This window comes from Cydia amplana, chromosome 13 (genome assembly GCF_948474715.1).
Source record: "Cydia amplana chromosome 13, ilCydAmpl1.1, whole genome shotgun sequence".
NCBI classification, from domain to species: domain Eukaryota; kingdom Metazoa; phylum Arthropoda; class Insecta; order Lepidoptera; family Tortricidae; genus Cydia; species Cydia amplana.
The window spans coordinates 1,218,226-1,232,123 of NC_086081.1; the positions used below are offsets into that span (position 1 = coordinate 1,218,226).

General features: G+C 38.2%; 1 protein-coding gene across 1 annotated transcript; it reads right to left on the reverse strand.

Moving 5' to 3' along the window:
* Positions 1–2,195: 2,195 nt before the first annotated feature.
* LOC134653618 (uncharacterized) lies at positions 2,196–5,855 on the reverse strand. Its single transcript, XM_063509013.1, has 5 exons — positions 5,740–5,855; positions 5,379–5,485; positions 4,589–4,800; positions 3,379–3,994; positions 2,196–2,321 (listed from the first exon to the last, which is right to left on the reverse strand). Exons 1-5 carry the CDS (start codon positions 5,766–5,768, stop codon positions 2,230–2,232), a joined length of 1,056 nt encoding a protein of 351 aa, XP_063365083.1. The 5' UTR covers positions 5,769–5,855; the 3' UTR covers positions 2,196–2,229.
* Between the last annotated feature and the right edge of the window lie 8,043 nt (positions 5,856–13,898).

The window sequence follows — 13,898 nt, forward strand, 5'->3', positions numbered from 1 at the left end:
ACACCACAGAAAATGGATTAAATAGTCTTGATACTTGTGAAATGTCTACCATATTTACCGTCTATGAAACAATTAAGCTGTATGCACAGCTTAATTTTTATGGTAAAATAAATTTCATTCCAACAATAGATGTCACTATTAATATGTAGACATATACTAATATTGATAAATAATATTGGGAGAATGTGACATTTGGCTTCATCAAAATTAATAAGCTTTTGTAATATCCGCGACGGCGGGAAATAGGTACAGAGGGCCTACCGCGAACACCGAAGTTCTCAATATGCGAGCATCTTTCTCTTTTACTCCCATTAAGGCGTAATTAGATTGACAGAGAAATTGCCCGCAATTTGCGAACTAAAGTTTTCGGAAAAACGAAATAAACCATTAAAACAATAAACATATATTAAAAATTAATTTTAGCTTTAACTAGTAGGTACCGATGCCGTGAGCATAAGCATGGAGGTTGTGGGTTCGAGCTCAAAACCCGGCTAGTACCAATGAGTTTCTCGAAATGTTAGAGGAAGTTCATAAGTATGCCTATACCTATTAGGTGTGTTTAATTTGCTGTGAAACCTTAGTCTAAACCAATATTATATTATCTAAGTAGGTACATATGGTGAAGTATTAAGATGTTTCATTCCACTTACCCGTCATCAACTCCAAATTTTGTAAACATTGTCGTTTTTCAGCTTGAATCGCCTCGTGCTGACTTTTTACAAGTGTAAAATTATTCGTCATGCGGAAAAGTAACTCCCGCACGCCGGTTTTGTAAGGTTTCACCATGTTTATTCCGTTCATCACAAAACACAATGAATATTTAAACGATTTTGACAAACACATACCATAGTGCATGACGTGGAAAAGGTTAATGTACCTATAAATATCAATTGTTATTGTTAATTTGAATATAAGTACATATAGCAAAGACTTCAAATAGATCTCTCTTGTAAAATATCTTTTAATGTTTCGTCTTGTTCCCAAGCTTATTCTGCGGGCATGGACACGCCTTTTTCGGCTATCATCATAGGACGTCGTCACTTTCTAACAAGTACCTAAATATGAAAGTAAAGTGCGAAAGAGACAGGATAAGCGATCAATGTACTGTACCTACCCACCACCATCATCGTAGGTATCCTTGACAACGTCATGTCTTTCTGTCTTGAAGAATTCTCACAATTTTCATAAAGCATAATTTGAAGAATTATCCGGCTGGAAGGACCACTCACGCAACATAATCCATTTATGAAGGTATGAAGTCACCATAGTGTCGTGGTTTTTCGAGTGACTTATAGTTGGTGAACGAACCGGGAACTTATTTTCACTTTAGATTCCACTACCATAAAGTAATAGACGGACCAGTTTATACCATTGTATTGTATGTACAATTATAACAAGATTTATAAAATTAACAATATAACTTTTAAGCAAACCGATTTTTTTGTACAGTCACTATCAGATACATCGAAGCGGCCAATACCCTCATAAATATCTAAACACGCCTCTGGCCAATCCAGACAATTATTTGGGTGGGGCAATCAATTGTCAATTTCACAGACGGCGTGAACGCAAAAATGAAATTGAAGAACTTTGGCTTGCTAATTCCACTATGAAATTGTGTACAAACAGCAACACTTAACTATTATCACAAAAGGCATAAGGTCCACCGATGGATAGTTAACAGTGTGTACCAGCCATATTCGAACTTTAACCTTTTCCCCGCCATGTCAAACACAAAAGCTGTCACTCAGACGCCACATCATTGAAGTGTCAAAACTGAAGTTGAACTTTATGTATATGCACGTAGGTCGATGTTGCTCTGTGGTCTGTGACCGATTAATCGGTCTTTGGCGTTGAACCTACGGTGTGGATATATCGGTCATTGGCGTCCAAAAGGTTAAGATACGTCAATAATACCTATTAGATTTAGAAACGATATGGATCGGATATGTCAGTGTCAAAAGTGACCATTTTGTTTGAAGAAACGTCACTTTTGAAACTGACATATCCGATCCATATCGTTTCTATATCTAAGATATGACGTATCCTTAAGTTCGAATATGGCTGGACGAGAGAAATGCCAATTATTTTTATGACCACATTGACAATTTGATCATCTCGTCTAGACTGGCCTAGACTGCATGATGAGATATTTAGCATCTTGGGAGCTCCGATAGATCTGACGCCTACAATATCCATCGAAAATTTTCCTAGACTATGATTGTTATTTCATTCTTCTAAGAAGTCATCAAGCCATTTTTCAAGATCCTCGGGAGATTCAATAACTGGCTTTTTCTTGGGTTCTGTAGGAGTCGGTAGAGCTGAAAATAATAAAATCATTAGAAGATTACATTAGCTACCGAAATGAAAATAATTGATGGAATTCATAAAAAAACGATTTCGGTTATTACACAAGAGAGGAATGATGAGGTTTTCATAGTCGGCAACGCACATGTGACACCACTGGAGTTGCAAGCGTCCATAACATAAAGTAACCGCTCACCATCAGGCAGGCTGTACGCCTGTTTACCACCAACGTGGTATTGGAAAAAATGTTATTTTGTATTGATATATCCATACAAAAGGACCTGGTTTCATTGCATTTGAGTGTATAATTACTTGGCAGTTTCAAACAACCAATCCACTATAATCACTACATTACAGTACCTATCATTATAGAACATTTATGATATTATACAGGGTGATCTGGAGAAACCTCACACTTAACACTAAGATGTTGTTAAAAGATTGAAGGCATGTATTCCCCTATAGCTAGCAATTCATATTTTCTTTTATATACGCAAAGAGACAGGTACGGGCTGAAAAACAGCGCTGTGCAGTCACCTGACTCGCGGCACAAGCTGAGTCCCGAGCCTATTGTCGCACTTAAATATGTAGTAGGTATTTATATGTTAACAAATAGTTCTAAATGTTATACCTATTATATAAGTAGTTATTAATAGATGTATGTATACTTATCGCTACTTTACTGCTGCTGTAATTAATGCTTATTGCCCTTATAGGGTGGTTGACTGTCAGGTCAAATCAAGTTCTTTTTTTTTCTTTCTCGAACTGTCGGAACGGTTAGATACTAGTGTATATGAAACGCACACACGACGTCACGTTCAAATTAACTCCTCCTTCTACATAGTTATAATTAAACATATATATATTTATACAGTCAGCAACCCTATTGGACTTATGTGCTTATTGTGTCTTTTTTTCTTTTTCCTTGTTTGTTTTATTTTGTTACTGTGTTTTGCGACAATAAATTACTTTTTATTTATTTATTTATTTTTTATTTAAAAGATGGCAAGATTACGCTTGATTCCTGGCATCCCCTTTCGAGCACCCTGTATAATCGTTTTAGAAACTCACCTGTATTTCCAACTTTCTCAGGTGCAAAGTTGGACTTGGTTACTTCTAGCTTCTTATTTAAATTCAAATTTTCAGTTGTGTCGACAATAATATCATCAATGTCATCTATTTCACTGCATTCCTTATCATCTTTTACTATTTTTTCCATTTTATGCTCATCTTGACTACTTGTGAATAATATTTCTACTTGATTACTAGATGTCGCAGACACAGGCAGTTTTGATTCTTCGAAATTAATTTCATTCTTTTTATCAACTTCCGATTCAGACTTGCGCTCATCACGAACATTTTCATCTAAATTATTTTTTTGTTCTTTTAAATCTAAACTATTTATTAGTTTATCTTGAATTTCAGACTCGGTTGTAGCTATTTTGAAGTACTTATGTTTATATCTAGATGTGCGGTGGTCCATGGTTTGTATGTCATTCTCAGAGAATATACTTTTATCGATGCCATTTCTTTCATAAAACGGTATGGTGCAGAGTGCAGTGGCAAGATCATTTCCGGTAACATCAAAGTATTTATCATATAGAGATGGGCCTGTTGTAATGTCCCAGGATTTCTCATGTTTGAATTGGAAATGGCCACCAAGTGACATGGGTGCTTGTATGAGTTTCTGAAAAATACAATAACAAAATAAATATGACACATAAGGCAACAACAGTATAATAAATATATGACATGATTATTGTCAAGAGGGTGCTGTTATTCTCATGTTTCTGTCTCTGAGTGATGTGATACAAATAAAAGAGTTCTTGTGACACATTTTTTTAGCGTTGCGGTTTATATTTTGTTAGTAGCAGTAGCACCGCCCATAATCTCTGCTTTGCCTCAAGGTTGACTGGTAGAGAATGCTCTTGTCATTAAGTCCGCCATTTGTACGATGAGTTTTTCTTTTGTGCAATAAAGTTTAAATAAATTTATAATATTCCCAATTGACCAACAATTTTATATGTTGGTCTTCGGGGCTGCTCATAAATTACGTCATCGATTTTTGATGATTTATGACCCCCCCCCCCCTAAAATCATCCAAAAATCATGCTTCAAATGACCCCGTTTCCTCCTACGTCATGCTACCAGACCCCCCCCCCCCCTAATTTGAAATGGCGTAATTTATGAATATCTGTATTGACCTTGGCCACAGATTATATAATTCCTTGGCTCTTTTATTTTATATCTCACCTCATAATTATTTTATTTTATATCTCACCTCATAATCAGCCCCCAGATTCTCCTGTTCCTCAATATCATCATAACTCTCTATCGGGACCTCATACTTGGACCAGTTGCTTTTAATCTCTTTCTTCTTGTACTTGGAGTTGGCATCCTCGGTTATTTTGAGGATGTCATCTGTTTCTCTCTTTAAGCCTTTGTAGAATTCTGGCCCAGGCTCCTCAAACGCTGGTTTTTCAGGAGCAGCCACTGAAATTTTAAGGTAGTAATTTCTCAGGTAACAACCAAAACTTGGTAATTGATATTAAAGTTTCGTGAGACATATTTTAAACTGTTACTGGCGGGTGGCGTGCTCAGTGCACAAGTTGCAGGCGCCGCGAGCATCGAGCCTGATGAAGGACCCCCAAAGGGCCTGAAACATGTCGCCAATAGTAACTAAAAATTCAAGTGAGTGAAACCATTGTCACCTAAACAGTTCAAAACTTGGTAATTACAAGATTGCTAAGTTGGGATTTTGTTAACAGAGTTACAATATTAATAATAATAGGTTTTGTATTTAATTCAATGTCATTTGACAATTTACTCTGTCTGCTTTTTAGTTAATTTAATTAATATGAATATTGCAAACCATGTTTCATATTACTAATAATGATTAACTAACATGGGACTTAATCGTGTAAGACTTATGTTTATTTATGGTCACGTTCGAAATGTCAGGCCATAAATAAACGTAAGTCTTACACGATTAAGTCCCGCGTTAGTTATAAAAGTATGAGTGAGAATCGTGTTAGTTTAAATCAATATATAATAATGATTTCGGTTCATACCTTTAGGTTCTTCTGCTCTTTTTTCAGATTTCTTTTCACCGGCGCCTTGGCTCCGCTGCTGTCGAGGTTTCCTTTGCTCTTTAGCATCGTGTTTTCCTTTCTTTTGCCTGAAAATTAATAATTTATGTTTTTAATGTGATGTGTTTATATTTTTCTTCCAGATTCTAGCAGAAGTACATCAAAACTTCTGTGAATCTATAGTTTACGAGTAAACTGAGCCTCTTTACTTCAGATATTAAATAGAAAGCAAGATAACATGTAAAAAAGAAGTAAACAACATCAAATTTTCAACTTTAACTTCTCCCAGAAACATTCCCCGATGAAACGGATTGTTTTACTTTTAAACATGTTTGATACTCACTGATTTTTCTTTGATTCAGAATCCGGCATTTTGTGTTAACTAATTATTTTGGATATTTAAAACAGCAGCTGCAGCTGGGTATATCCACAAAGCGTGAGGTGAGGTTAGGAAATTTGACGTTGACGTTTTTATTTTATGTCAGATGTCAACTGTCAAAGAAATGTCACACGCATGCTGGACTGTTCAAGGCAAGGTTAAAACTGCTAAAGTTATAGTCTAGCCATTTCCGTCAGTAGTCAGTAGAAAAAAATTGGCGCCAAGGTTTTTTCTACTGACAATGTTGTTTGACTGACCATAAATATATGTAAATTTAACTTGCATACGGTGCATCCTGAAAAAAATAATTTTAAAGCAGGCTATTTGCGCAAGCAATATGAATGTGGTTTAGGGTTGCCACAACTTGACGTCCCTTTGCGTGTACGACCACAGATAATAACCATCACACACTACCACACCGCATCGCACCAAGGTCGCGGTGCGATAGTGTGTTAGGGCTTTAAGATAATACCTTGAATTTTGACCACCCTAAATAGCCGAAAGTGATAGTACCATACATAAGAAAGGGACAGCATGATTCGTCCCTGAATCGCTGTCAAACTTCGGTTTTGTAGGAAGTTTCTTTTCTGGACGGTAGTAATTAGTAAGTATAGACGGTCAACCAAAACTTATCAGTAGAAAAAGGCGGCAAATTTGAAAAATGTAGGCGCGAAGGGATATCGTCCTGTAGAAAATTTGAATATCGCGCCTTTTTTACTGACAAGATTTGGTTGACCAAGTATACCTAGCTGGTCAAGCAAATTCAAATTTTCTTTAAAACTCTTAAAGGTTGCAGGAGGTCTTTGGAGGTTTATTATAATTATTATAAATACTGGAAGGCACTTTAGTTTGTCAATACATTATTTAATTCACAAACACAACATTTCATGACGGCTTTTGGAAGTAGAGTAATTGACATTCTCAAGTTTGAATTAAACATCATTCAAACTTGAGCTTCTATGTTTAAATTAAATGTGTCAAGCCAGTGTCAATTGCATATCCACCCTCTTCATACCAACAAAAACGATAGGTATCCCTTCGCGCCTACATTTTTCAAATTTGCCGCCTTTTTCTACTGACAAGATCTGCTTGACCAGCTGTACCTACTATTTTCCTTTCTGTTCTGTGCTTTGTGGAAATCTGTGGTGGAAATATTGCGAACCACTATTTCTTACGATGTTTTTCTTCACCGAAAAGTACTCTGCCCTGGTGTACTTATGCCTGACCAGTAATATATGATAATTGTCAAGAGGGCGCTGTTATTCTCATGTATAGGGTGACAAATCAGTGTAGTATGAAAAAATTAGTTCCAGTGAAATTCCGCAACATGGCGCACCCTCAGTAGATCCTGGTTCACCTATACCTATAACAAATATCCAAATGTGTGTCAGACTTGGTGCTATGATCCAGGTTTCGAACCCAAGATCCCACAACACTTCCAGTTTGAATATACCACGATTACAAATTTACCACGAAAGGTATAGTTTATCAAAGGACTGTATATTTCAAACATAGAGAGAATCATACTATCTTTGTCTACACTATTAGTACTAGCACCCAAAAGAAAGGGATGAGTATATTTTTTTTGTTCTTATTGACAAATTGGTTTGACCAACTATACCAAGATTAACAATTTACCATGAAAGGTAAAGCGCGTAAAAGCGCGATTTACAAACAGATGCTCCGGCTACGATAACTTCCTCCTTGCTGTTAAAACCAGTCTACAAGTTTCCATGTTTGGTAGTTTGTTGGCATTATGATAAGTTTTCTGTATAAAAAGATTAAAAAGGTAGATGCATACGACATACGAACATAGTAAACAACTAAACAAGAGCAACTCCACTCCATCTGGAGAATCACTGCATCAACAAGCAAATGAGCCAACTTAGACGTGCAGACAATGACACCCTTCTTACATTGCGTTAGGGTACACTTTGGCTTAAGTGAGGTTGAAAAGTAATGTAAAAGGCTTCAAAGCTTGGTGCCATAGATATCGGTTGAGGGACTGGATTGCTGCTTGTTCGGGGATATGTGTGCTTTTTAAACGAGCAGACGAATCGCCTGATGGTAAACGATTACCGTCGCCCATGGACATCCGTAACACCAGAGGGGTTCTAATGCGTTTTCGGAATTTACGATGGGAGTACGCTCGCTCTTTTCTTGAAGGATTGAAGGCCGCCGCGCCGCTATGTCGCTCATTCTGGCAACGGACGTAGGTACTACAACAGAAGAAATAATAGTACTATAGCTGGTCAACCAAATCTTGTCAGTTAAAAAAGGCGCGAAATTCAAATTTTCTTTGGGACGATATCCCTTCGCGCCTACATTTTTCAAATTTGCCGCCTTTTTCTACTGACAAGATCTGTTTGATCAGCTATAGCGTACAGACATGACATTTCCTACAAAACCGTAGTTTGACAGCGATTCGGGGACGAATTAAGTTGTCCCTTTCTAATGTATGGCACTATCCCTTTCGACTATTTAGGGTTGTCGAACTTCAAGTCATTATCTTATCTGTGATTGTGCAGGCAAAGGGGCGTCAAGTTGTGCCAACCCTAATAATTGCTCGTAGCAATGCTGAGCCGAACGGAGCCGAGAAATCCCGAAATGAGCAGTGTCGCTCCACTGGTACTACATAACTACAATAGTATTATTTTTTTAATTTACAATTGCTTAAATATCAAAGTTAAATTAAAAATAAAGGACTAATTACGTTATTAATTATGTTCTACTGTGTTAGCAATCCTGTTGCAGCAATATGGCGTAGGCGGGCAGTGGGCGACTCTTCCCGACTCTCCCCGACTCTCCCGTAGGCCACCCGTCTGGCAGACGACAATAGCGGCGTAGTATACGTTAAAACTGTTAAAAGCAGATAAAACAAAGTGTAATGTTTTAAATCATAAGTATTTTATTTCAGTATCTGATTTAAAAAATCTGCACGTATCAGCCGATTAGAAGTTTTATGTTTCAAAATGGAGGAATCTGATTCTAGTGGTTCTGTTGTAAATAAAATCCCGCAAATAGCATGTTTGAAACAAAATTTCTTCGTGCTTGCTCGGTTAATGGGAAATCCCTTAACATGTGAATTTAAATAAAACTGTAGTTATAATATCTACGGCTGGCCGAACTATACATATGTATGAAATGGAATCAATGAATGTTCTTTAAATACACTGCAAATAGCTTACGTGTTTAAAATTATAAATAATACGTTGAGTGATTCCGTAATGCGCTTATGTACCTACCTATGTGCATCAATCGGATGTAAGCAATATAATTAGGTAGGTACATTACATACTAAATTTATCGATTTCAACTAGGTATATAGGTTTAATATTTTCCGTATAGGAGGAAAACGAGCAGACGGATCACCTGATGATGGTAAGCGATTACCGCCGCCCAAACCGACTGCCCATGGGCAGGGCCGGATTAACCCTAAGGCAGAGTAGGCAACTGCCTATGGGCCCCGCCTCGGCTAGGGGGCCCGGGTGGCCCCGCGCGCGCCAAAAAAAAATGTGTTTGCCAAGTTTGGCATATGGCCAAAATTCATAAATATTTTTTATGTTATAGTTTGTAGCTTTCTAGTAGACCCCGAAGGCTTATCTTATTGTCTATTGTTCAGTAAAACCGCACGTGCTACTTACCTGCAAAAAAGGGTCCTAATTATTCTATTTGACACCTTAGCGCGGGCTAGTCCAACGCTCAAAAAACCAGTGTAGGTGCGCTCTCCGATAACGCGCCTTTGTTACGCATCTCGATGACACATTTTAGACTGGTTCTGTAGCGTTCGACTCGCCAGCACTCAGTAACCGCGAAGTACCGATTTTTTATGCAGGTGGTTGTGGCACGTGGCACGAGCGGTTTTTCTTAACAATAGACAATAGGATTAGCCTTCGGGGTCTATTAGAAAGCTACAAACTATACCTACTTATACCTAATGTCCAATATCAGTTTCTCAGACACACAATCATCAAATGATTATGTAAATTATGTTATTTTATAGCTTTTAAAGTCTGTAAATCGAGCTCGAATTTCAGGCTTCCGAGGGCCTAAAACCTTCTTAATGAAACTTCGGCCCTCCGAGTAACTCTTGTATGACACATATATTATTGTTGAGTAACATTTGACGATTGGTTCGTATCAGTGACTGCTTTGATTCATTGATTTCAGAAGCTTAGCCTTTTGCCTCGCATGAAAGCTCACCTCGCTGGTTAAGTACGCTTCGGGCTTGTTAAGTATGTGGAGATTGCTGAGCTCAATCTTCAGCCTCACTTTTTACCTCAATTTTTGGTTCGCCTACCAAATCTCTTCTTCAGCTTAGCCTTTGGCCTCGCTGCGCCAAGCTCGGCCTGCGGTCTCGCTTATTAATACAATGGACATTGGTTGTCGTCTGTGATCTAGCTGAGCTTATCCTGAAGCACGGCTTTGACCTCGCATGAAAGCTCACCTCACTGGGTAACTTCGGATTTTTAGGCCTTTTTAACACGCTTTCACAATTTTTTCACAAAAAAAATTCGCGCTCGCTGCGCTCGCGATTTTTATTACTTTTCCGATTTACCCTGTACTTACATGCTAGTTTGACTGGTTAATGAATAATCATTTAAACACATGTAAAATCTTTATTATTAGGTTAATTTTAATCATGTGGCTCATATGGTCGGACAATCGCTGTTCAGCCTCGCAAAATATTTAACTACTTATTGAGAAAAAAGAGCTCTCCCCACACTGGACGCAAGGAGGAATCGGCAAAAACTAATATAAAAAACCTTTATGTCCACGCAAGAGCGAAAAAAACATTCGGCATGTTCGGATCGGCTCAACCGACACCTGAAGGTTGAAATTAAAACCGCAAACTTACTTGCCTGTACTGAACAACTGAACTTATGTATGCAGAATTAACTGTACGGGGGCCCCGAGCATTGCACTGCCTAGTGGCCCCGACATGCTTAATCCGGCCCTGCCCATGGGAGTGTCCAACACCAGAAGGGTTGTAAGTGCGTTGCCGGCATTTAAGATGGGAGATGGGAGTGCGCTCGTTCCGTTTGTTTTAAAAATAGCTTTTCGTTGACATACACAATGTTTGTCAACTCTTACCTATTTGATTTCAGGGTCCTTATGCCTACCTACCAAATTTAATAAACCAGGGATCATGGAAATCACTCACAATCGGGAGATACCTTTGTCCAGCAGTGGGACTGTGGGGTCTGTGGGACACTCAAATGGGCTAGTAAAACACATTATAAAGAGTTACACGACCCACCACAAAACTACCTACACATTAAAAATACAATAATTTTATTCAGTCGTAGCGAAACCTATATAGAATATTTTAATATTAAAATAACCTTGTAATAAAAAGTGCATTCAATGCGTCACAGCCCGCATACCAAATTTTGCATATACTGCACCGCGCCGCGAATGAGGAACAAGGAAGGCTGGGCGCGGCGCGAGGGGTGCGTGGCGCATGCGTCGGCAGGGGCGCGTTGCGCGCGCAGTCGGCACGCGATCGCTCCCGACACCGCCGGAATCAAACATGGCGTCCACTCAAGGACACCGTTGACATCGCGAGCAAAACAAATCAAAATATTGAAAATAATCAACTTTTTGAGTTTTTGTGTGTGATTTCTGTGTTAGTGCTGTGATTTATTGTGCGTGCATTTGGTAATTGGAAGAGCGGCGCTTATTTTTAACAGGTAACGTAAAATTAAGACTCAAAATTTGTTAATTGTTACTTTTTGTTTATTTGCACAAATTTCGCTGTGTATTTACTATATAATTTGGTTCTTTTTAACCTGAAATCATTTATCTTTTCTTGACCTACCCAACCTACCCCGTCTGGTCCTATTAGACACTTTACGACCCTCGCCTGCAACCCCTAATCGGTCTATAGATAGATTTATCTTTCTAAGCTAACAAGTAACTGTGTGCGTATGGTTTTTATGTATTTCCATGGTTTCGTGTGGGAAATAGGTACCTACGCCATAGATTTACAACGACTACCCATTTAGTTTAATTTTCAAGGTATTTTGAAGTTCTAATCAGGTTTTGAACATTGTTGACATATACTTACTTGATATACTAATCAATGAGGTTTTGAATTGTTTAAAATGAAATTTCAATCATTTCTGGTCTTTTTATTTCTAATACACTTCTACTAAACAAGGGTAGCAACTGGGATAGGGATCTAATGAGATTTTTCTCAAACTAAAGCAAAATTGGGTCCCTCTAGCGACTTTCATATTGATTGTCACTGTGACAAGGTACGAAATGGGTCGCAAATTAAATTCTTTGACTGTACATTTGTACAAACTTAGTTTCTTTTGGAAAGAGCTCACGCTCACCATCACCAACAAAAGGCTACCGCGAACACCGAACAAATTGCGGGGATCTTTCTCTGTCACTCTAATTACGCCATAATTGGAGTAAAACAGAAAGATGCCCGCAATTTGCGAACTTCGGTGTTGGCGGTCGGTACGCCCTTAGAGAAAAAAATAATTACAAAGTGCCGTGAATACACTTTGGAACTGTTGAAAGACACGAGCCGTCCCGAACCAGCTGCGATCCCGCTTACGATAATATTGCGAGTCGGTGAGTAAAAACGTATCTAAATCTAAACATTTGTGGACACAATACGTTTAGGATACAATAGAAGATTTGTGTAGTAATATTACGTGAAGTATTGAATTGAAATCATCCATACAAATATTAGAGATGCGAAAGTAACTACAGTGTTTCTTTTCTAAGATCACATACCTGTTTGACAGTTATGAATTCACCCTTATAGATATGATGCTAAGATCTACCGTTTAACTGATAGCCTTAAAGTCATATATGTATATATAAGGGTGAATTCATAACTGTCAAATATGTGATGTTAGAATAATTTCACTGCAATGGGCTACCGCGAAAACCGAAAATCGCAAATTGCGGGGATCCTTCTCTTTTACTCCAAATCTCCAATGAAGGCGTAAATTAGAGTGACAGAGAAAAATGCTCGCAATTTGCGAACTTCGATATTCTCGGTTATAGCCCAGGTACATATTGTTCCGACAAAATAGGTTCCGATTTTAATAAAATTTGGCATGTAGAATTGTAGGTGTATTATTATTTGAAACTCTTAAAATTACCCTATTACATTGAGATTCTTAGAGTTGCACTCTTTGATCCTTAGAAATTTTGAGTTTTTTAAATAAAGACAATTTCGCCATTTTTATCAAAGCTTCAACACAAATCGTACAAAGTAAATAAAAGAACTGAAATTATTGTCGAGGGCTGATGGTGATGAACCAAAAAGGCATTTAAAACCACCTAAGCTCAAGTTTAAGTACAAACTCCACATTAGACCGTAAGTGGACGTTATTGTCTTTGCAATAAGGTTTATTTTCGGCCAATAGTGGATGTCGTACAGTCACCATCAGATATATAGGCGCGGCGGAGGTGCTGAAAAATATCTGAACACGCACTCTAGCGCCTTAACTGTGTTGACATATTTGTGAGCACCTTGGCCGCTCCGATATAATATCAGATAACGACTGTACGTACTTACGTAGGCAGGCACGAATGTTTGAGGGATGAATGACCCCTTTAGCGGAGTCGAGGCGGGATATCGGATTCCGGTGTCCCAAATTAATATTCCGCCAGGTTGGTGACGTCATGTTTCCTAACCAGGTATACTACGCTGCTTCGTTCCTGCTTCAAGTAAATAATACTGAGTATTCATGCCACTTGCCATGTTACTTTAAGTAAAATACCTAGTTGACAGAAAATTGGTCTTCTAACTTTATTTAGAACAAAGTTACAAGGTGTCATGAAAATTTCGAATAGGTATACCTAAGTATAGAAGCGTCCATTATCACTTGTTCCAAAACCTTTCGTGGGCCACTATGATATTCTATTCTGTACATACATAACCTTCCCTTTCTTCTACCCAAGCTAAGCTAAGGTGACACGCGCCAAGTTCCCCCGCAATCCTGACACATGGCAGCGCAAGTTATAAAGGGATCGAAAATGGCCTGAGTGGCTTGGTAAAAAGGATGATACGGGTGTGGCTTTATTTGTTTTGCTCGACTTAACCTTTTAACCGCCGTAGAATTTGTCATCGAGCGTGCTCGTGTCGCCGGGGG